Source organism: Quercus suber, unplaced genomic scaffold (genome assembly GCF_002906115.3).
Source record: "Quercus suber isolate HL8 unplaced genomic scaffold, Cork oak 2.0 scaffold_627, whole genome shotgun sequence".
Lineage (NCBI taxonomy): Eukaryota > Viridiplantae > Streptophyta > Magnoliopsida > Fagales > Fagaceae > Quercus > Quercus suber.
This window is the reverse complement of record NW_027070069.1, coordinates 115,324-139,891: the sequence shown is the minus strand read 5'-3', so window position 1 is coordinate 139,891 and position 24,568 is coordinate 115,324. Positions and strand designations below refer to the sequence as shown.

Below are 24,568 nucleotides of genomic sequence, written 5' to 3'. Positions count from 1 at the left end.
AGAAATTGGGCTAGAACCTGGTAATAGGTCAATAGAAAACTCTATCTCCCTATCTGGTGGTAACCCTGACAAGTCTTCTGGAAACACTTCTAGAAACTCTTTCACTACAGGAATGTCCTCCAGCTTCAATTCACTTTGTTGTGTGTCTTTCACAGTGGCCAGTTATCCTTTACACCCTTTCTTCATCATACGTCTAGCTCGTAAAGCTGAAATCACCCATGGAGAAGTATATGCCCCACTTCCCACAAAACAGAACTCAATCTCACTATATATAATACCTGACTACAAAATATATTTTGTTACACTACAAAAAACTTCTAATTTAAAACATAATTTCAAATAACACATATTTTTAAAAATATACAATCTAATATATTAATTCAATAATTATCCAATAAAAAATAATCATATCAATTTTTCCTGCGAATCGTACGGCTTTACTATTAGTATGTTTTAATGTGGCTTTCCTTAGCTGACTTAACAATTAATGTTAGGATTTTTAGGTGTTAGGGTTATATTTTTTGTAATTGGCTAATCCTTTGACAAAATGCACTTTACTTGTAGTTAGGTAGATCTAAAATGAGTTTAGTACTTCAACAAACACGTTGTTCAAGTCAAGTTTTAAAGACATGAAGATTGATCCAAGAAACAAGTGAAGAAAATCTACTCATTAATTCTCAATAGATAGCTCAACAAATAGCTGTTATCGAGACTTAATTCAAAGCATGATAGGTAGCTCGATACCAACTCGATTTACCGAGAATTATGATTTTAGAATTTCTAGATCTAAAATCGAGCCCAAGCTTATGTGTATGTGTAGGGTTTCTTTTCTCACAACCCTAGACATATATAAGAATTATTTTAAAAGTTGTCATATATGGATACAGTGACTAAGTGCTTAATTTCTCAATAAGAAGCTAATTTGTTTGTACACCATTGGGTTTTATAACCAAGTACTTCTTGATCTTCAGTGTTGATAAAGTGAAGAACTTTGTAGCCAACATCAACTATTCAAGTTGCTAGAGTTAGTCAAGTACTGAGATCCGCATAGAGGAGTTAGTCACAAATTGGAGGTTTGTGCATCAAGGGAAAGAAGACTACTACAAGATCAAGTCTAATTGGGTATCTATAGGTTGGTATTTCAGGATAGGCCAGGGTAGTTGGTAAGATTCCTTATACTTGTAACCACTTGATTGTTGATTAGTGGATTCTTGGGAGTGGTGACCTTAAAATCACCCGATGGGATTTCTGCTTTGTGAGGTTTTCCCCATTTGTCAACAAATCACTGTGTCAAATTTATTTCACGCTGCATTTAGTATTTTTGGTGATTTGTTGGTGCCTTCAAGATTTGCATGCGATTGAACCTAATTAATCATTTTTCCCAAAAAAAAAAAAAAAAAAAAAAAACTAATTAATCAACTTGGGTAACTGAATTAATTAACCGAGGTTAAGCTATCTTAACCCAACATGGCAAATTCCTGAAAAATTTACTTGTGATTTTTGGTTTTTGATATTGTTATGTAAAAAGTAGTAATGAAGACTAAATTTGAAACTTCTGCTACTGTACATGAAGCTTAATTGCTTGAGTTTTAGTCTTAGTTGTGTAAAATATGCCCTACTATTTTTCAACATAGAATTTGCCTATAAGTTCATATGCCAAGTGCATAAAGGAGGTAAGGATGGGTTAGAAGAAAATTTGACCCATCTACTTAGGGAAATTATCTACTCCTGGATTTGATTCCCACTAGGAGTTCTCTTGGATTACCTGATACATGATTATGCTTAGTGGGGCTATGTATCCATTGGTTAGTCTCCAAGAGTGATCCAAAGGGCCCTGCCTTGGTAAAGTTCCTCGTCATTAAAAATTGGTAAAGTTCCTCATCATTAAAAATTAAAATTATGTCATTGCATAAAGACTCTACCTCTACGTAAAAACTCTACATGAAATAGACAAAACATGAGAGTTGATGAATACAACCAACCCATATGTTCAATTATAAACTACATCCAGCCCTAATTGGCCTTTATGTTAGAATTATATGCAAAAGTAAACTAATTTGCTCCAAAATCTAAAAATGTTAATATAAAGTTAAACTTTTATAAAACAACCTTGAATTCTAATATCAACATCCAATAAAGCAATAAGAAATGCTATTGACATCTAAAAAAATTAATATCTCAAACAAAAGTAAACCTTATTCAAAAGCCTTGAGATAAAAGAAAACAATTTTAAAAATATAAACATACCAAAGTGCCAAATTAGAAGCAAAAACCACACTTTTGCTGTTACTAACAAATAAAGAGAAGAGGTAAGAGGGAAAAATCCAAAAATTAAAGTAAAAATATCACAAACCATTCTTTCAAACTCCAAGCAATGAAGCTCAAGTAGAATTTGATCTTCTAGGGTTTTCCCTGACTTAAACAAAAAAAGAATAGAGAAGAAAAAGAGTTAGGAATTAAAATCCCTAAATTGACTACAAATTTTAATTGAAGCACAATAGGAAAAAAGATTAGTACTTTTACTTTGATGAAATTTGAGACTCGAACATCAAAGATAGCACGAAACACCTTTGTAGACACTTCATTTCGCACTCATATTTTAACCTTGAAAGATGAAAAAATGACCATTTTTTGGTACCCCAAAAAAACATGGTTGCATTTTATTCATTAACTCATTCATCACATACCATGAAAATGATCTTAAGGTTCTAACAATCACAACGATGCGTTTAGTTTCCAAATCAGATTGGATCGAAAGATGTCACAAGATCAAGTTCTGCATGCATTCATTTGGGTGGAACTTATCACACACGATTAATTGAAATTAATTTTGATTGGTTAACAATTAAAATTAATTAAATGAATTTCTGTGATTGGTGGAATACTTTTGTTAAAATGTAATTTATTGTATGGGAATAAAAGAAATAAGCTGATAATATTAAAATTGGACTGATAATTACGTTTTTAGGGTAATTGTCTTTAAAATAACTATTTTAAAAACTTAATTGTCAATTTGGGATGAGTTTTACCAAGAATAAAATTATAAAACACATCCAAATACATTTTCCAATTCAGAAAAGCTGAAAAGAGCCCAAAACATGTAAAAAATGAAATTTGGACGAGTCAAGTAAAAGTGCCAATCGGCACTTCAACAATGCCGATTGGCACAAACTCCTTAATATGACCAAATTCGGGTTTTTTTTTTTTTTTGGATATATCTCACCTAATTCGTGTTTACTTGCTTTCAAGACAGTTTTAGCTTATTTTACAAGCAATTAACACTCCTATGAATAGAGAGAAAAACCTAAAATTCAGTACCTCTTTACCCTAATGTAATAGAACCTTTTGAAGTCCTTTAGAACTTTTGATCTTCACTAGACCAGAAAATTCTAAAACTTATTCACTTCAAGACTTTCTTAAGTGTTAGTAAGCCTTCTTTTGATCTTAGAGAGGTCTCTTCTCTTTGACTTCTAAAGAAATTTCCCTTGATTGAATTTATTCATGCAGTTATGGTTTTGTTTTTAAGGTCTTTTGAATAATATGTTTATTCTTGATATTTCATTCTTTGCATATTTGTATATAGTTCTCATTCTTTTTCATGATCTTATTTTCTAAATCTTGATTCATATAATTAAGATAAGTTTTCTTGTTGATTCATGTGCGTAGATCTAGGGTTCTTCATGTGTGTTTTTATTTTTGAGTCTAAATTGTTAATAATTTTAATCTTAGATCTAGGGTTAATTGCCATTTAAAATCTTAAATCCACAAATTGTTTAATGCAAAAAATCTTTCTCTTGTTTTCTACATCGAAAAATTCGAATCTAAAATTCCTTTTATAAAATTCATTCTTTTTTGCATCACATAAATAGATATGTATTTTCCATCAAAAGTTCATTCTTTTTTTTCCATTACAAAAACAAATTTGTATTTTCCATAAAAAATTTATTCTTTTTTTGCATTAGAAAAACATATCTGTATTTTCCATATGGAATTCATTCTTTTTTGCATCACCAAAACAGATCTGAATTTTTGTTATCAAATTCATCTTCTTCTTTTTTTCTCTTTTCTTTTTTTTTTTTTTTACATTTCCAAAAACAAATATGTATTTTCCATCAAAAATTTGTTCTGTTTTGCCTCACGAAAAACAAATTTGTATTTTCTATTAAAAATTCATAGTTTTTCATCATAAAATCATATCTGTGATTTTCTATCATGAATTCATGATTTTGTCATAACAAAATAAATCAAACTTTTTTTTTTTTTTGCATGGAGAAAGATGTAGATCTAGGATTTTTAAATGACATTTAATCATAGATCTAGGAAAACTAACGCAACATATTGCATCTCATATTCTGTTGCTTGTCATTAGTTACAGGCACATAATGGTCGTTCACAGTCTAGAAAACCGGACTTTGTTTGGGCAAAATGGGTTTCTAGCACCTTCCCATTCTGTAATCTAGCCCTTAAACCTTAGGTCTTGGTTCTAGATTAGTGTTTTATCAATTTTTTGGTAGATTGTATTAGGATGAAAGCTTTGTACCTTTTTTTTTATTGCTTAGATTGTATTTAGGACCAAAGCGATGTAATCCTCTACCAAAATATTAGAATTAATGAAATTTGATGTTATTTAGTTATGTAATTTTGTATCTTGTAGTTTTTCTTATATTTGTAATTTAAAAAAAAAAAAAAAAGTGGTGATTCCACATTAGTTAAAACCCAAAGAGGTACCGAGTACACTCTTTCAAGAGATCACCCCCCCCCTTTAAAATTCCTGGCCTTTCACAACCACAATTGAATTTGATTTTAGGTTGATATGTGAGAAAACTGGGACAAAAATAAAATAGATGAATGTTGAAATTGGACTTTATTAAAACGTTATCTAATTAAATTGGTAGAATTATTTATTTTCTCACATTTTCTTGCAAATCACACAGGTGAATAACTAAAGCATCAACATGATTAATACAGTCCAAATCTCAAATTAGTTCCTACAAAAAAACAAATTGGCACTAGATTAAATTATCTAAAAGGAACTCTAACTTCTTCTTCTTCTTTTTTTTTTTTTTTTTTTTTTTCTTTATCAAAAAAGAGCTTTGTAACTTAACTAATCCTACTATCTTTCACCTCTAAACACAAACTTTTACCCCACATTCTCAAAATCCAAAACCTTGAGTCCGTTTTGCAACAATAAGATAACTCCTCATAATTATTTTACAAATGCTTATTTTAAACCCAAAATGCAGCTTATACAAACAAACGCATCCAACTCAATCAAATTTTACATCCAAAGTAACCAACCCTCTCTCTTGCTTCCACAAAAATGTATCAAAGATTAGATTTTGGTAAAAATGAGGTTAATTAATTAATAAAGAGATTACACCACTTTATATACCAGCTGATATAAGCAAGTAATAGAATAAACTATGCTAACGAACTAACAGATTCTCTAACTAACTCTTACACGTGCTAATTAATAGATTATGTACAACTAAGCAAAGCTACTGGTTGTTTAGAAACAACCATAAGTAAAACTACAATTGTTTTTATCCCTCCAATTTGTAGTTTATCTTGTGCTATGTTCTTTTGGCTAGACACTTCTCCTTCTTACTGTCACTTTGATACTCCCCTTTAAGTTGAGCTATAGGTGTATGTATGTTCACCATTCCCATTTTGGAAAGAATATTAGAGAATTGATTGAAATTTAGTGCCTTTTTAGCAAATTTGCTAGTTGACACTGAGTCTTCACATGAATCATCATGATAACTCTTGCTAGAACCTTATTCCTGACCACGTGACAGTCTATCTTTGTTCCTTTAGCTGGACCCGTATTCTACCTTTGCTGAGGACTTGGAAACTACTAATTGCTTCTTGGATTTCTAAGAAATAGTGAATCCCTAAAACGATGCTATAACCTATCATGGATCTTCTTTTATTTGAGCATGAAGCCCAGTCAAAATCTACAAAGCCTTTGATGTGTAGTTCTGAACTAGATGAGAACAAAAGTCCCTTGCCTAGTTCATTCTTCAAGTATTGTAAAACCCTATGCACTACATCCCAATGAGGCTTTCTTTGCTTGGCTATGTACTGACTCAGCTTCTGGACTACAAAAGTAATATCTAGTCTAGTAATTGTTAAGTATAACAATCTACCTACCAACCTTCTATACTGTCCTGGATCCTTGAGTTCTTCACCTTCATACTTGCTGAGTTGAAGGTTTTACTCCGTAGGTGTCTTTGTAAGTTTACAGCTAAGAGGACTAGCATCATTCAAGACTTTTAAGATGTACTTTATCTAGCAAAGTGCAATTCCCTTGTCTAATCTAGCCATTTTTTACCCAAGGAAGAATTTAGCTCACCCAAGTCTTTAAGCTTGAACTTCTGATCTAACAGTACCACAGACTGGTTCACTTCTTCTTGATTGTTCCTGGCTATTAGGACATCATCCACATAGACCAAAAGAACGATGAATGAATGACCTTGTTGCCTAGTGAAAAGTAAATAGTTTGCTTTCATTGAGTAAACCCCAGCTGAACTAGAGTTGTTGAAAACTTTGCAAACCATTGTCTAAAAGCCTGCTTAAGACCATAAAGTGATTTGTTTAGCTTACACACTAGCTCCCCCTTGCTATGAAAGCCTGGTGGAAGAACCATGTAGACCTCCTTTGATAAGTCACCATGCATAAATGCATTGTTGACATCAAGTTGGCTAAGAAACCAACTGTTCATAGTAACCATTACCCAACAGGCACTTGATAGAAACCATCTTGACAACAAGTTAGAAAGTCTCGTTGAAATCCACCTTTTCTTTCTAAGTGAAGCCCTTGGCCACTAACTTGACCTTGTATCTCTCCACTGAACCATTAATCTTGTACTTAACCCTATACACCCATTTATAGCCAATAGGCTTCTTGTTGGAAGGTATTGGAGTGAAGGTTCAAGTATTTTAGCTTCTAAAGTTGCTATTTCTGCAACCATGGCTTCTTGCCATTTGGGATAGCTAACAACTAGATGGTAATAACTTGGTTCAACAATGGAAGAGATAGAACAACAGCTCATAATAGGAAGATAAGAGGTGATAAGATAAATGAGAAGATAAAGGGTGAAAAGTACCTGTATGGAATTAAGAGATAGTGCGAAGTGTTGAGACTTGATTACAGTGATAAGCCTGAAGATAGGATGGTGGTTTAGATATTCTAGATGATTTTTTCTAAGAGGAATATGATCAACTATGGGATCTGGGGGTGCCTCTAGAACATCATCCAGAAAGTCATCATCAAGATCACGATGAACTTGAATTATAGAACTCTTATGTTGGGAAATTTAGACCTCGGTTGATAGAATTAACAAGTTTTAAACCCAAGTTGTTAATTAGATTTATTATGAATAAAACTTGTTAAAACAAATAAACATAAATATCATGTCAAAATCATACGAAAAATAAATAAGACAAGATATGATGACCTAGGAAAACCAATGAAACAAACTAGTTTCACAGTAAAAAATCTAGGGGGAAACCTTCATGAAAAGCAATCCACTATAGTAAAGAGAAGTTTCAGACCTAGTACAAAAACTTTTGTCTCTAGACTCTACAATCTCTGTAGATGAACTCATTGCAGAAACCTTCTACCGCTTTAAAACCTCTGAACTCTTCAATATATGAACGCCACCATTTTTTATGCACGGATCTCAGTACGTGACTAATCAAAGATGCACGGCTCCCAGTACGTAACTAACAGACCAACTTGAAGAAGATGTTGGCTACAAAGTTCTTCACTTCATCAACAATGAAGATCAAGAAGCACTTGGTTACAAAACCCTAAGGTGCAAAGACGTAGTAGCTTCTTTCAGAGAGAATAAGGCATCGGTCACCTTTTGCATATGTTCTCCTTGTACTCTTTTATGTGACAGCCTCTAAAATAAGCCTTATATAGGTCTAGGGTTGTGAGAAAAGAAACCCTAGATATACACGGTAGCATGGGCCAAAAATCAAATTTGGAAATCTAAATTTCGTAAAGCTCAGTAATTCTTGATCGATATAGGAGGTGTCGAGCCTATCTGTTGCAAGCTATCAAGAGCTATCGAGGGGATCGAAAATTTCTCAATCGATCGACCTAGCTATCGAGAGGTGTCGAGATTGCGATACCAATCAACTGAAGAGCTAAATAGATAGCCTAATTGTCAAGAGGTGTCGAGCAATTATCGAGCTTTAAAAAATTAGCACTTCTTCACTTGTTTCTTGGATAGATTTGCCTGGCTTTAATACTAGACTTGAACTCTTGTTCCTTGAAGTATTAAATACATTCTAAATCTACCTAAATACAAGTAGAGTGCGTTTTGTCAAAGAATTAGCCAACTACATAAAATATTGACATATGTTCCTAGCATGATCCATATATGTCCTAACATCTTAGAGAAAACAGGAGATGAAACTGAGGAACGATTGACAGAATCTGGAGTATGAGAATTAGAAATAGGAGAATTCTCATCAAGAAACATATGTAGAATTGGAGGAGCAAAGGCAAAGAAAATGAAGAGGAAAGAGATGGGATTGAGGAATGCGTGTGATAAGGAAAAACTGTTTCATGAAAAGTGGCGTCTTTAGAGATTAAAACAGTATGAGATTGAAGATCAAACAATTTATATCCTTTGACATTAAAGGGACAACCAATGAAAATACATTTTCTAGCCCTTGGAGAGAATTTGTGTTTGTTATGAGCTATGGTAGAAGCAAAGTATAAGCAACCAAAGACCCTTAAGGGTTTTAATTATGTAAAAGAGGAGATGACAATCTGTTTATCAAATGGACAATAGTAAGAACACAATCACCCCATAACTGTAATGGAAGGTTTGATTGTAAATGTAAGGCTCTAGCTATGGAAAGTATTTGCCGGTGTTTTCTCTCAACAACAGAATTTTGTTGAGGGGTATAAATACAATTGTTTTAACGTATAATACCATGAGAATTATAAAAAAAAAAAAAAAACGAGAGTTATTTGGAGGTGAGAAAGGCTGGCACATTGCAACAAATACAAACCATCATGAGCTGCCCCCACTTTAATTGTTCTCCAATAGGTAAGGTCTTGTATAAAGCAAAATGTAGAGAGAAAAACAAAACAAGTGGGTTGTGCCTGAGTTATGGTGCTCACAAATAACAAGTTGAATGCAAAGAATGGTACACAAAGAACATTGGTAAGGGTAAGATGAGAAGATAAGGTCACAATCCCAACATGAGTTACCCTAGTTATTTCCCCATTAGGCAGTTTAACCATGGCTTGTGTAATAGCAGTGATAGTAGTTAAAAAATGCATGGAATAGATTATATGATCTATGGTTCTAGTGTCCATAACCTAAGTATGATCATCATATGCTCTTCTATTAACTACTTTTGCAAAGAAAACATAATAAGAGAAGTTTATTTGCATTAAGGTATGAAAAAAAAGAATGTATACCTGCCATAGTAGATGAAAAAGATACCACATTTGCCATATATGGCTCAGATCCTTAAAGCGATGAACTCATTGTGGTATTGGCAGAGTTAATCAAGGCCAGAAACTGTTGATACTAATTTGGTGTGAAGTTGGGATGAATAGGCATTGGTGTAGATATCTAATCTTGAGATTGGACTTGGCTTGAAGAAACTTGATGGGCCATTGGATTTTTGTTCTTGAACTTGAAACCAAGAGGGACTCCATGAAACCAGGAGGAACTCCATGCAATCTATAACACTTGTAAGCCGTATGGCCCATTTTTTCACAATGTGTACACACTTGTTTCTCCTTTCCTTTGATAGTAGCACCATTTCCACTGAAATTGTTTCTAGAATTGGCACTGAAACTTTGACTCTTTGCAGCTAGAGCAGTGAATTCTAAATGGGTGGTTGATCCATAATCCATTGCTAACACTCCTTTGCATCTCTTCTTGAATCAACTAAGAGTATACCTTGTCAACAAAATTTAAGCTTTGACTTGAGCAAATGAATCGTTCAAACCCATTAAGAATTTCATCACAGACTGTCTACCTTGTAAATCAGTGAGCTTTTGATTCACATTACAAATACACTTCCCACAAGAACACATTGAAAAATGGCTAAAATTTTGTAACTAGTCGCATAAAACCTTGAGTTGAGTAAAGAAATCAATAATGGATACTTCACCTTAAGAAGATTGAAGATCTTCAAGCCATTTCCCTGAGCAAATCTTCACTTTAGATCATTCCAAATTTCCAAAGGTATATCCATATAGATGATACTAGCTTGAATTTTGGGAGAAACTGAATTGATTGGCTAAGTTTCTACCATGTTGTCACACCTGATCCAAGCTTGGATTGATGATGAAGACGTCACTAATGGAGATGATATGATGTCCCATCAACAAAACCTAGCTTGTTCTCAGCAAGCAAAGTCTTTTGAACTAAGTGAGCCCAAGCTGGGTAATTTTACTTGTCAATGGCTGAGAAACAAGCACTATACTAGGACTTTCTCCTTGGTGCAAGAATAGAGGATCAACCATGGATGAATCCTATGAAGGTGTAATAGTTTCAGCAATAGGAATGGAAGGAGTAGCAGTAGTAGTAGCAGAAGCCATTGAAGAAAAAGATTAAGCTTTTGTGAAATGAACTAGAAGAGAAAATTTTGAGAACAAATTGGAATTAGAAAACCCTAGAAAGAGAGCTCTGATACCATATCAAAAATTAGATTTTGGTAAAAATGAGGTTAATTAATTAACAAAGAGATTACACTGCTTTATATACCAATTGATATGAGCAAGTAATAGAATAAACTATCCTAACCAACTAACAAATTCTCCAACTAACTCTTACATGTGCTAATTAACAAATTATGTACAACTAAGCTAAGCTACTGGTCCTTTAGAAACAACCATAAGTAAAACTATAGTAATTTTTCTCCTTCTTCTAATTTGCAGTTCATCTTGTGCTTTGGCTGGACACTTCTCCTTCTTGTTGTCACTCTAATACAACGTAAGGAACCTCTGCTTGTTTCTAAACCAACAAATCTTGTTTTTTTCGAGGGTTGTTTTGTTAAGGCTAAGATAACTAGTTTTTCTATATGAGCAAGACTTAAATATAGTATTTAGGTAATATTTCTTAGGTTCCCCTCTTAAAATTCTGTCATATGAATTTTTTCTCATGAGATGAAAGTATATGTTTTAGTTAAGTAGTCACATGATTGAATTTCAAGAAGGAAACTTAAGAAATAACACCTAAGATATTGTACCTAAGTTATGTCCTCTATATATATATATATATATATATATATATATATATATATATATATATATATATAATTTAAAAAATCATAGAAAAAAAACCGGCTAACAAGAGCACTAGGTTAACAAACCTTGTCTTCCGGAATCATTATAAAAAGAATAATTCTTATTTAATTTCTATCTTACTTATTAGTAGGCTCTTATCAACCGACCACTCTTTCCTTTTTATTTCTGAATTGATTCTGTTACTACCGTGTGAGTGTGTGATGTAGTAGTAAATGGTTAGTTAAAAGAAGTATCTCTCCTCCTAAATGCTACCAGAACTCATTATTTCGCTGTTGCATCGATGCTCCAAAACCAAGGCATTACGAAATGGTCTTTCCATTCATGCTACTGCCTTCAAAACAGGTTTGCAATCTGATACCATCATAACCAACCATATCCTCAATCTTTATGCAAAGTGTGGCAACCTTACCTTTGCCCGTCAATTGTTCGATGAAATGCCTGAAAGAAACCTCGTGTCTTGGTCAGCTATAATTTCTGGTTCTGACCAGGCCGGACAGCATTTGATGGCACTTGACCTATTTTCCAAACTACGTCTTGTGCCCAACGAATACATATTTGCCAGTGCTATCACTGCTTGTGCTAGCCTCATGGCTTTGTTACACGGACAACAAGTTCATGCTCAAGCACTGAAGTTTGGCTATGCATCCATCTCATATGTTTGCAACTCACTTATATCCATGTACATGAAATGCAGTCAATGTAGTGATGCTTTATCAGTCTATGATAGTACACCACAACCAAATTCAGTTTCCTTTAATGCTCTGATAACTGGGTTTGTAGAAAATAACTTACTTGAAAAAGGGTTTGAAGTGTTCAAACGTATGCACCAACTGGGTTTTGTTCTAGATCGTTTTACTTTTGTGGGAGTTTTGGAGATTTGCATTAATTTAAATGATTTGGTAACGGAATGGTATTGCATGCCCAAACAATCAAGCGTGAACTTGACTCTGTGCCTCTCATTGGCAATGTGATAATATCAATGTACTCAAGATTCAATTTGATAGATGAAGCGGAGAAGATCTTTAGATTAATTGAAGAGAAAGATGTCATTACATGGAACACCTTATTTCTACCTGTTCTCATGGTGTTGATCATGCAAAGGGCTTAAGTGTTTTCAGAGAGATGGCGAATGATTATAGTGTAAGCCCTGATGACTTCACCTTTGCAAGCGTTCTTGCTACTTGTTCTGGTCTTGCTTCAATTCGCCACGGCAAGCAGATTCATGCTTATCTAATTAGAACAAGGCTGTATCAAGATGTGGGTGTTGGCAATGCTCTAGTGAACATGTATGCTAAATGTGGCTTCATTAAATATGCATATAATGTATTTAAAAAAATGTTCTATCGCAATATTTTTTCATGGAACTCCATCATTGCTGGATTTGGAAATCATGGGCTTGGAGGACAGGCCCTAGTCCTTTTTCAGAAGATGAAGGCAATGGGGTTAAAGCCAGATTCTGTCACGTATGTTGGACTTCTAATGGCTTGCAATCATGCAGGGCTTGTGAATGAGGGTAAAATTCTTTTTAATTTGATGGAGGAAACTTATGGGATTACTCCTGATATAGATCATCTTTCATGTCTTATTGATATGTTGGGACGGGCTGGAAGATTAACTGAGGCAGATGAGTACATAAAGAAATTTCCCTTCGGCCATGATCCAGTTATTTTAGGGAGCTTGCTTTCAGCATGTCGCTTGCATGGGGATGTTGTAATTGGGGAGCGTTTGGCTAGACAGCTTCTAAAGCTTCAGCCCATGACTAGTTCACCATATGTTCTCTTGGCAAACTTGTATGCTTCAGATGAGATGTGGGGTGATGTTGCAGAAGCAAGGAAGATGTTGAAGGGTAGTGGATTGTGGAAAGAACCCGGCCATAGTCTGATTGAAATTAAGGGAAGTTTTGAAAAATTCACAATAGGAGATTTTTCCCATTTAAGGATTGATGATGTAAAGGACACTCTGAGAACTCTAAATTGGGCAGTGGGTGAAGTTTCTTTGGTCATTTAACATACTCCTGTTTTAGAGAGGTATAATTCTTCCTGTTTGCATTTATGTTACCTAAATCTTGACATGAAATGTGGTTAGTTTGCAATTTAATTAAATTTTTTTAAATATAAAAGGATGTTATCTGAGTCTTTATGAGCTTATATTTTTGCCTAAATACAACGCATCGCTTAATCCTTTTTACATGTATTTCTCTACTGTTCCAAGCCTTGACTTCTTGAGTATCACATGCACCAAGGGTGTGAGATATTTAATAAATAACTCCCAGGTTGTAGATAGAAGGATAGGATTTTTGTTTTTACTCGTGTATGTAGCTTGGGTGATATTTGTCTCATTTTCAATGTTATACTTAGGGCATTGTCTACTGCAATGATAAAGTCTTGGGCTGCCAACTGCAAGCGCAAGGATTCAATTCTTGAGAGCGGGCACCTCTTCCTAAATACTGAAAGGGTAGGTCCACACTGAAGCTACCACTTTCGAGGCCCCACTTGGGAGGTACCAAGAATGGACTGTGATACGTGTTTCATTGTTATATATACTTTTAAGAAGTTACTTATATTTCCTTGTTACTTCATAATATGAACTTAAATGCTATGGAGGCATCTTCTTTTTGTGAAAATGTAAATGCCATTTTATCAACTTTTACTTGATATCTTTGAGCATTGTTGTTTTATATTTTCGAAGTATCAATTTTATTCACTGTATAATGAGCATAAGTCATATATTTAAGCATTTAATAATCTGAATGTTCAGAAACATGAAATGAATTTATTTCAAGGTTCAGTAGCAGGAGTCAAAGAAAATTTTAATAGCAGAGTAAAATTCTTTCAACATACTAGTAGAGAAGCATTATGTTATTAGGACTATCCATATTTATGAGAATTAGAGGTATAATACCATAACTTCTTATAATTTCTGTTGTAAACAATGAAAAGTTCATGTTAATTTTCTTGCTGCCATTCAAGGCATGCATGGATTTTATGTGTTCTTAAAACAAAGTGCGGTTATATCACTCCGGAACTGGTTTCAGTATTGGGGACTTTTAATAAATATATATAAAAAAAAATCCTATGTCATGCTAAGGTTTTTTTTTTTATTTTTATTTTAACCTGCTCTGTGTCCTTTATAAGCTTGTTGGGATACAAAATGTATACTGTGTTTTTCTCTTCTCCTTGTAATTTTAATCACCATGACAGGAACCATATTTTAGTCATATGAAAAGCAGAGGCCCTATTTGGTTCCTCCAAGCACTCTTTTTTTTTCTTTTTTTTTTTTTTTTTTTTTTTTGTGTTTTCATTTCTAGAAACATGTATCCATTTTCTGAATCTGAAACTAGGAAAAAGAAACACAATTTCCCCAAATTTTTGCTAGGCACCTCTTTTGGGAACCAAAAACACTGGGTACCCATTTGGGACTTTGTTCTTATTTTTGAAAAAAGCCAACTTTTCTCACTTACACGGCCCTTTTCTACTCAGAACGGCTAGTTATGTTGCTTCTACCACTTGCATTAAATGGTAACCCCTGCCTCTCTCCCAGACCAAGCAACATCTCTCTCATGCCAGTAAGCCCCAAATCATGCCAGAAGGAGACGAATCTAAGCTCAGTGGCCTGTCTCTTCCCAAACTAGAAAGATCGGCGGCCCTTTCTGTCTCCCTAGACCAGCAACATTGGTACTCTCTCTCTCTTTATATGTGTCTTTGGATCATGGGTGGGTCGACAATGGTCCTTACCCGCAACCCAAGCGTGATTTTTTGGTTCATTCTGCTCTCATTTACAAATTTCAGATTTATTTTACTGAGGTGTGGTGAGCAATTGAAATTAGGGTTCTCAACTAATTTGGGATTTTCTTTGTGATTTGTGATTTGGGGATGTCTATTTTTTATAATTAAGTTGTCCTGCATTAGTCTTAGCCCTTGTTTAGGAGGAAGAAATAGAATGTAATAGAAATGAATGAAAAAAATAATTTATAATATTAATCTCTTTCTTTTTTGGGGAGTTTAAGTGGGAGGGAATGAAATGGGGAGGAGGGAACACTCATTATTCTCTTAAGATTTTGACATGTAGATACTTAACTAAAAAATAAAGTTCTATTCAATGAGAAAAAATCCACATGACAAAATTTAAAAAAAGAACCTAACAAACAAATCTAAGTATTGTACCTAAGTCTTGCCCTTCTATTACATGCATGACCGTGTTCTATAAAAATCATTAAATAGCTAGGAATATGTGGAAATCCTAAAATGTGATCTACTTGGCCCAATAATTACATGCATGTTAAACTTATAATTTAAGACTTTTTTTTTTTGAATTGTATAATACATAATTTAAGTTTTTTATTTGGGATAATAATTTAAGATTTTAATCTTGTATATTTTAGGGGTAGTTTTAAATTATACCATATAGTTTTAAATGTTTCAAATACATCCTGAAGTTTTAAATTGTTATAAATTTATTTGACTCATAGGCCTTTCGGATTTGATTGAAGGGTTTAAATTGATACCATTTTAAAACTCTAATTTGAATTTTAAACTTTTATTTTTTAGGGAAAAGTTTTGGATTTTAAACTAACAAAAATATCTTCTNTGTTTTAACGTATAATACCATGAGAATAAAAAAAAAAAAAAAAAAAAAACAGGAATTTTAAATTCCATAGCATTATTAGATCTGATTGCTTTGATATTGATTCCAAATTGTGTTTGAACCATAGTATAAAAGGAAAGAATTAACTGCCAAACTTCAGATTTAGACTTCATGAGAAAAATCCATGTAGCCTTGGTTGCATCATCAATCAAGATTAAGATATATTTGAAGCCATTTAAGGTTGTAGTAGAATATGACCCCACACATCCATATGAATCAAATCAAAAGGGCAATCAAACATTTTACTATTGAAAGGAAAAGGTAACCTCTTTTGTTTAGCCAAAGGGCAAATAGTACAATCTTTATTACAAGAATTTTTTAGAAAAGAAAAGATATGACTTAAAGATTGAAGGTTGGAATTAGAAGGATGGCCTAGCCTTGAGTGCCAAACATGAGAAGATTGATTTGGTGAAGTTGTAGCAGAAAAAGCAATAAAAACTAAACCCAATTTATGTGCAAACAAGAATTCAACAAGAGAGTTATTTGGAGGCTGAGAAAGGCTGGCACATTGCAACAAATACAAACCATCATGAGCTGCCCCCACTAAATTGTTCTCCAATAGGTAAGGTCTTGTATAAAGCAAAATGTAGAGAGAAAAACAAAACAAGTGGGTTGTGCCTGAGTTATGGTGCTCAAAAAAAAAAAAAAATATATATATATATATATATATAGGTAAATTTATAATAGTGTTGCTTTAAAAAAATTAGGGTAAATTTTTTTTTTTTTTTGAAATGAAATGGTAAATTAAAAAGTTGGTCCCTGTCTTTTACACGATATTTTAATTTGGTCTCTAACCTTTTAATTGCATCAATTTAGTCCCTAACTTTTTTAAAGTTGTGTCGATTTAATCCTTGTCGTTATCCTTTAGATGGAAAAAGCTGATATGTCAAACGAAGCAAGTAAAAATTATTTTTCATACCACCTCAACTGTCAAATATACAACCACTTAAAAAAAAAAAAAAATTGCACACTTGAGATCCGTATCATTTCACTAAAATCCCTAACTCACTCTTCTCTCTCTCATTAGTCACAACATCAAATACTCATTGACTACTTAGCACCCCAGACTCGCCTTGCTATTCTTCAAGATGCAACATCTTTCCTCACTGACTAGAAGTCTCTTGTGGAATTCCTGTTGGGTGGGGTTTTTATTTTTTATTTATTTTTTACTTCTTTTGTTGTTTTAATAACTCAAGTTTTCTTTCTAGAACTCAAAGCCAATGTGTGGTATTGACCTGAGTTCCATTTAACTCTTTCTACCGAATTTAGTAAGAAAAAAAAAAGTATATTTTTCTTTTCTTTCATTTTCTAGGAACTCAAACACAACAATAAACAAAAGAAAATCTCAATTGCTACAAGAAACATGGAGAAAATCCCCATCTTTGCTTTAATTTTTCCTCACTTAACAACCAAACACTATCAAAAAGATTTAATTTGAAAAAGAAAAAGAAAAAGACAACTCAAAATTTACCAAGAAAATTCACCATTATGGAACCAAACTTTTTGCTTAGATCTGCAAAACACACCTCCCAGACTCAAAACACACACACACACACACACACACAAATCTAGTTTATACTTGAGAGTTGAGGCTGAGGCTAATGCTGATGAGATTGAGGCTCAGTTGCAATGGTTTTCCTTGAGATCAACGTCAATTTACTCTTCAAGCTCATCATCATCGGTGGTGGTTCATCATCACTGATTGAGGTTGTTTCATTCTTACTTTGGAGCCATTGTTAGCGGTGGCATGATCTTTAGAGGTCGGCTTGTCTGATCTCAGTGGCACAGAGAGAGAAAGAGAGAGAGAGGGAGATTCTAGAGGTCACAGTGGTTGGGTTTGGAAAATGGGGTCTTAGGTTGATTGTAGATCTTTGGGGTTTGGTCGATGATGTTTTGATTTGGATAGCTCCTCGTATATTTTTATATTGAGTGTAAATTTTAAAAATTTAACTGTTAAATTGTATGTTATTATTATATTTTTCATTCATATAAAACTTTAAGAAGATCAATTGTCAATTGCTATTTCATCGAACAAATGTTAAAATTTCAAATTTTTATTATCTAAAATTGTGTATAAAAAATAAGTTTATTGAATGAATAGTAAATAATATTCAATTTGAATGAAATTTGATATGTCTATTAAGAATATAAGGAAAAGAAAATTCAACAGTTAGATTTTCAAAATTTATACAAAAAAAATATATATATATATATATGAGAAAATTGAAAAGTTTCTCTCCAAACTAGTTTGGAGAGAAACTTTATTCAAAAATATATTGTAAGTTGATTTTTTTTTTTGGCAAAGAGATGGAGATGATATCTGATTGAGGTTGTTTCATTCTTACTTTGGAGCCATTGTTAGTGGTGGCATGATCTTTAGAGGTCGGCTTGTCTGATCTCAGTGGCACAGAGAGAGAAAGAGAGAGAGAGGGAGATTCTAGAGGTCACAGTGGTTGGGTTTGGAAAATGGGGTCTTAGGTTGATTGTAGATCTTTGGGGTTTGGTCAATGATGTTTTGATTTGGATAGCTCCTCATATATTTTTATATTGAGTGTAAATTTTGAAAATTTAACTGTTAAATTGCATGTTATTATTATATTCTTCATTCATATAAAACTTCAAGAAGATCAATTGTCAATTGCTATTTCATCGAACAAATGTTAAAATTTCAAATTTTTATTATCTAAAAATGTGTATAAAAAATAAGTTTATTGAATGAATAGTAAATAATATTCAATTTGAATGAAATTTGATATGTCTATTAAGAATATAAGGAAAATGAAATTCAACAGTTAGATTTTCAAAATTCATACAAAATATATATATATATATATATGAGAAAATTGAAAAGTTTCTCTCCAAACTAGTTTGGAGAGAAACTTTATTCAAAAATATATTGTAAGTTGATTTTTTTTTTGGCAAAGAGATGGAGATGATACTAACTTGTGACTAATAAGAGAGAGAGAGTAATACTAATCTCTTTTAATTTGGGTTATTTATTTATTAATTTTTATAATTTGATATGGTGGTACAGTTGGCCGTTGATATACTAACTCGTGACTAATGAGAGAGAGAGAGAGACAGAGAGAGAGAGAGAGAGAGATAATAATTTCTTTTAATTTAGGTTATTTATTTTTATTTTTATTATCTGACATGGTGGTACAATTGCCTGTTGAAGTGGTAAATTTTTTTTTTGTTCTATTTGACACATTAGTTTTTTTCATCCAAAGAATAATAGGGACTAAATCAACACAACCTTAAAAATGTTAAAAATCAAATTGACACAATTAAAAATATAGAAATCAAATTAAAATGTCGTGTAAAAGATAAAGACACTTTATAATTTATCCAAAATTTTTATTTTTTATTTTTTACCACATCAACATTCAACTATACCACCACATCAGATTATAAAAATAAATACCCCAAATTAAAAGAGATCAGTATCACTCTCTCTTTCTCTCTCTCATTAGTCATGAGTTAGTATCATCTCTATCTCTTTGTCCAAAAAAAAACAAAAAACAAAAAAAAAAAAGATCAAAAAAAAAAAAAAAAATCAACGTACAAAATATATATATATATATATATATATTCTTTCAGTTTATGGGCTACCAAACACATCTAAAACTACTTATAATTGCAAGCCATTGTGATCTACTCATAAGATTACACATCTAAAACCAAATCAAAACACCATTGACCAAACCTGTGGATCTACAATCAACCCCAAACCCCATTTCCAAACCTAGCCACCGTGACCTCTAGAACCTCCGTCTCCACACACACACACACACTCTCTCTCTCTCTCTCTCTCTCTCTCTCTCTTGCCACCACAATCGGACAAGTTGACCTCTAAAGATCATGCCACCACTAACAATGGCTCCAAAGTAAGAATCAAACAAACCTAGATCGTGATGAAGAACCACCACTGATGATGATGAACCTGAAGAGCAGAACAACGTTGATCTCAAGGAAAACCTTTGCAGCTCGGTCTCATTCACATTAGCCTTAACCTCAACTCTCAAGTATGAACTAGTTTTTCTCTTCTTCTTTTGTTTTTTTTGTTTTTTTTTGTTTTGTTTTTGTTTTTGTTTTTTGTTTGTTTTTGTTGTTTGTTGTTTTGTTATTCAATTTGGAGGTGTTTTGCAGATCTAAGCAAAATGTTTGGCTCAACAATGGTGGATTTCTTGGTATATTTTGAGTTCTCTTTTCTTTTTTTCAAATTAAATATTTTTGATAGTGTTTGGTTGTTAAGAAAGTGATGAAAATTGAAGCAAAGATGAGGATTTTCTCCATGTTTCTTGTTGCAATTGAGTTTTTCTTTGTTATTGTTGTGTTTGGTTTCAAAGAAAATGAAAGAATAGAAAAAAACATTTTTATTTATTTATTTATTTTTATACTAAAGTCGGTAGAATTTGTATTGATATTGAAAGAACATATACAAAGAGTTAAAGGGAACTCAAGTCAATACGATGCAGTGGCTTTGAGTTCCAGAAAGAAAACTTGAGTTATATATAAAAACAACAAAAGAAGTATAAAAAATAAAAAATAAAAACTCTAACCAACAGGAATACCACAAGAAACTCGTAGTTAGTGAGGAAAGATGTTGCATCTTGAAGAATAGTAGCAAGGTGAGTCTGGGGTGCTGAGCAGTCAGTGAGTATTTAATGTTGCGACTAACGAGAGAGAGAGAGTGAGTTAGGGATTTTAGTGAAATGATACGAATCTCAAGTGTGCAAAATTTAATTTGGTTTTTTTTTTTTTTTAATAATAATATGAGTTGACTGTATAGTTGGCAGTTGATGTGGTATGAAAAATAATTTTAAATTGCTCAGTTTGACACATCAGCTTTTTTATCCAAAGATAATGACAGGGATTAATCGACATAGTCTTGAAAAAAGTTAGGGATTAAATTGATACAATTAAAATGTTAAGGACCAAATTAAAATATCGTGTAAAAGATAGGGACTAACTTTGTAATTTATTTTTATTTTTTATTTTTTTGACACATCAAGTTTTCCTGTCCAAAGGATAACAATAGGAACTAAATCGACACGGCCCTAAAAAGGTTAATGACCAAATCAACATAATTAAAAATATAGAAACCAAATTAAAATATCGTGCAATGAATAGGGACTAACTTTATAATTTACCTAAAAAATTATATAATAATAGTATTAAACTTTTGGATTTAATCGCCTTCTGAAAAAAAAAAAATTATTTGATTATATATATATATATATTTTAAAAATTACTGTTTTGAAAATATTCCTACAATATAGGATCTAAAATGTAATTTGCCATATTTGTTACTACGCACCTAAAAAAAACTGTGGGCAATGTAATCCATTTGACTTGGAACAAACCAAACTAATGTGGCTAATTAATAATAGCATCTCTCTCTCTTGTACCCATCTGACATTATTTTCCCCCAACTTATATTCTTAACCAGACATTTTTCCTTTTGAAAGGCTCCCGAGAGAATTAGTCATCTGCAATTTTCTTTTCATTCAGGTATTGATATCATATATCTCTTTTTTTATTTTTTTATGAACGAAATCATAAATCTTCAAGCTGTATTAATTATTACCTTTTCTTTTCTAAATAGTTTTCCATGAAATATAAATATAAATTTATATAATGGTTAAGATCCACGTTTTTATATCTAATGGAAAATGTGCTAATTAGTATGTTTGAATTACAACATTAAAGAGAATGATAGCCTTCTACTGAGTTTCACGATGATCTTTGCATTTCACTGTGACGAGTGCATGTTCAATCCTGTCAAGATGTGCATGCTTTAAACAATGTTGTTATGGACATGGTTACTAATCGTGGAAACTGATTGGCTTCGTTTTGAGATGGGAGATTGCATGCGTTTATAAATTAAACAAGCTTCAAGCCATGTGTGAAAATGATTGAATTTGTCAAAGGTATGACAGGAGGTATGGTATGGATTCTAGACAATTAGGTACTCATTTAATTTACAAATAAGAAAATGGAGAGCCTCTATTAACCTTCCAAATGCACTCTTGCAGTTATTTTATTTTATTTTATTTATTTATTTATTTTTTTTTGTAATTTAGTTTGGTTATTTTGTGTATATAACTAACTGGTTAGAGAAACCTAACCCGATACTCCCATTTCAATCCATTTGGTAACCACCTGTGCCAATGCTCGATTGGGATTCTTGCAGTTCGAACTTTTGAAATTTGTCACTGTTTTTCGAATTCCCAATGCCTTTGATTATGTATATTTTGCAAACTATATTCATATTTCTGCATTCTTTTGATTTCGACATCATTGCGGTTTTTTGTTAAGCTTCGGTCATATAGAATAGCAGAGCTAGAGAATGAGTTACAATAGTATTACAGATGGTGACCCTTGTTAAAAACTTCTTAGTGAGGACATGAAAGCAGATAGTAAATATCTCATTACCTATGTTTTAAGTTCAGTTTGAAATTGTCCTAGTGATTTTTTGGGATTTCAGCATATGAAATGGTTTACAGTGTCCTTAATAATGTGTACCCTATTGATTGTTTACGGCTTGCCTTTAGCACCAAACTAGCAAAAAATTAGTTGCTTGCTGGGCAATGTCAATGTAATATATATATATATATATATCTCATAGATTTGAATCTATGGCATTTGTCACATGACAGTTGGTAGACATCAATTGGTTTAGTGTAAGTAAGATTCAAACCTAAGTTCTTTATTTAAGGACAAATGACTTTTCCGGTTGAGTTAATTAAAACCTAACTCAAATTGACATCATCCTCGTCAAATGTAAAGTTGTCTATGATGGACTGACTTTTGACCAACGTGTTAAGAATTTTTTTTGTCTCCAGAGAGGGATTTGGGCAAAGAGAATTTTAATTAAATTATAAATGCATCTGGAATCTCACCATATGATTTCTAGTTTAAACTTTGTTAAATAAAATTTTGATTTGTGCTCTATAATGATTAAAGGTTGATGTTCTTTTAGATCACTAGGATAATTTCGTACTGAACTTAAAACAAAGGATCCCCTCAAAAAAAAAAAAAAAAAAAAAAAACCCTTAAAACACTGTGAATGAGATATTTGTTAAAAACTTCTTAGCTAGGACATGAAATGAGATATTGCCTAGTAAATATCTGTAACAATGATTTGTGCTCTACTTAAAATTGCATTTTCAAATATTAATAGGCGTAATGATATTTTAAAAATGCTTATTATTTTTTTCATTAACGTAAAAAATTGTCTTACGTCAATTTCTTTGGTGTACATCAGTATGACTTTTTCAAGTTCTAACGAGGATTTTCTTACTATTTAGGCTTGTATAATTGCCATGGATCCCTTCAGAGGACAAGGAGGCATTCAAATGCTGCTGACTGCAGAACAGGAAGCTCAAAGCATAGTTGCCAGTGCTAAAAGCTGTAAAAACTTTATTTATATGTCTATTATGTAAGCCTAGGAAGATTAACATCATAAAGCGGTGTGAAGGGTTGCAACTTAAATGAATGATGCAACTCTTCACAGAGTTTGTAACCTTCCTTAAATGGGTGAATTTGTGTCTTTAATGAAAATTTGAGAGCAACATGTCGTCTAACATTACGGTCAAAATTTGTCCGAAGAATTGATCGAATATGAAATTAAATTGAAGACTATAATGACTATAGTCCATCTCTTTAATTCTTTGAACTCCATTTTCTGTTGCATGAATGAACTTCTCTATCACAAGCCTTACTGATATTCATCCTTCTCCATATTCTTACATTCTTCAGTGAAGATGGGAAGGTTGAAGCAAGCTAAAGATGAGGCTGATCGGGAAGCAACACTTTATCGTTCCCATATGGAAGCTGAATACCAAAAGACAATTTCTGAGGTATATAATTGGTGCAGTCACTTTTATTATTATCATAATGATTGTAATAATTGTCATCAATTCATTATCTTTATCAAATTATCTTCAGCATTATTATCAATATATGCTTCTCAAAAATTCCTATACCGAAGAAACAGGAGCTGTAGTTTCATACTTTAATTCTTCTTTTTAGCTATCTGCTTAAACTGTACAGACAAGTGGGAGTTCTGGATCCAATGCAAAACGACTTGAAGAGGAAACTGACTTGAAGATTCAAAACTTGAAGAAGTCAGCTGCAAGGGTCTCATCAGATATAGTTGGCATGCTAATCAAGTATGCCACAACTGTGCCAACTTAATCCATGAAGGTTATATATAACTAATTTCAATTGTTTGGACTAAATAACTCCTCCATATTCTTCTTCTCGACCTCCCTCTAATTTATCATTCTTTAGTGTGTGAACAATTTTTTTATGTTTTTATCTTATATTCAGTTTGTTTCATCATCTATTGGGTGTTTGTGAAGTATAGCTCTATTTGTAGAGATTATATTTATTGCAGTACTCTTTCCCAAGCAAAAAAGTTGGGAGTGTGGCACTAAGTGGAAAAATAGAAAGACTAATCTGCAAACCTTTAATTTGTGATCATAGACTTGGAAACAAAAAGGAAAATCATATAATCAAAACTCAAATAACAAATCAGGCATGCATGTTGATGTCAGTCATTCACTCGTATACTTAATTCATGAGTGTTCAAAATGTGTATAAAAAACACTTATGAACGTTTAGACCC

General features: G+C 32.5%; 2 protein-coding genes across 5 annotated transcripts; both read left to right on the top strand.

The window, feature by feature from the left end:
* The first annotated feature begins 11,333 nt into the window (after positions 1–11,333).
* LOC111993129 (pentatricopeptide repeat-containing protein At2g13600) lies at positions 11,334–14,009 on the top strand. The gene is given in 4 exon segments (XM_024024997.2): positions 11,334–12,186; positions 12,189–12,353; positions 12,356–13,316; positions 13,647–14,009. Coding segments are annotated over 3 exon segments (1,758 nt in total). The 5' UTR covers positions 11,334–11,534; the 3' UTR covers positions 13,297–13,316; positions 13,647–14,009.
* A 5,535-nt stretch (positions 14,010–19,544) lies between these two features.
* Positions 19,545–24,284, top strand: LOC111993123 (V-type proton ATPase subunit G3). Of its 4 annotated transcripts, none has more exons than XM_065765426.1 (6): positions 19,545–19,958; positions 21,386–21,447; positions 21,795–21,866; positions 23,247–23,349; positions 23,698–23,798; positions 23,992–24,284. In XM_065765426.1, the coding sequence occupies exons 4-6, from the start codon at positions 23,262–23,264 to the stop codon at positions 24,133–24,135; spliced, it is 333 nt and encodes a 110-aa protein (XP_065621498.1). In that variant the 5' UTR covers positions 19,545–19,958; positions 21,386–21,447; positions 21,795–21,866; positions 23,247–23,261; the 3' UTR covers positions 24,136–24,284. The 4 variants fall into 4 exon arrangements, with proteins under 4 accessions (XP_065621498.1, XP_065621497.1, XP_023880759.1 ...); XM_065765425.1 differs by having other exon boundaries at positions 21,795–21,878; XM_065765424.1 differs by lacking the exon at positions 21,795–21,866 and having other exon boundaries at positions 19,546–19,958.
* The last annotated feature ends 284 nt before the right edge of the window (positions 24,285–24,568 follow it).

Coding starts and splice junctions, on each gene's coding strand:
- LOC111993123 (XM_024024991.2), top strand. CDS start 23,262: ATGGATCCCTTCAGAGGACAAGGAGGCATTCAAATGCTGCTGACTGCA. Junction 23,350..23,697: donor AGTTGCCAGTGCTAAAAGCT/GTAAAAACTTTA, acceptor TACATTCTTCAG/TGAAGATGGGAAGGTTGAAG. Junction 23,799..23,991: donor ACCAAAAGACAATTTCTGAG/GTATATAATTGG, acceptor TAAACTGTACAG/ACAAGTGGGAGTTCTGGATC.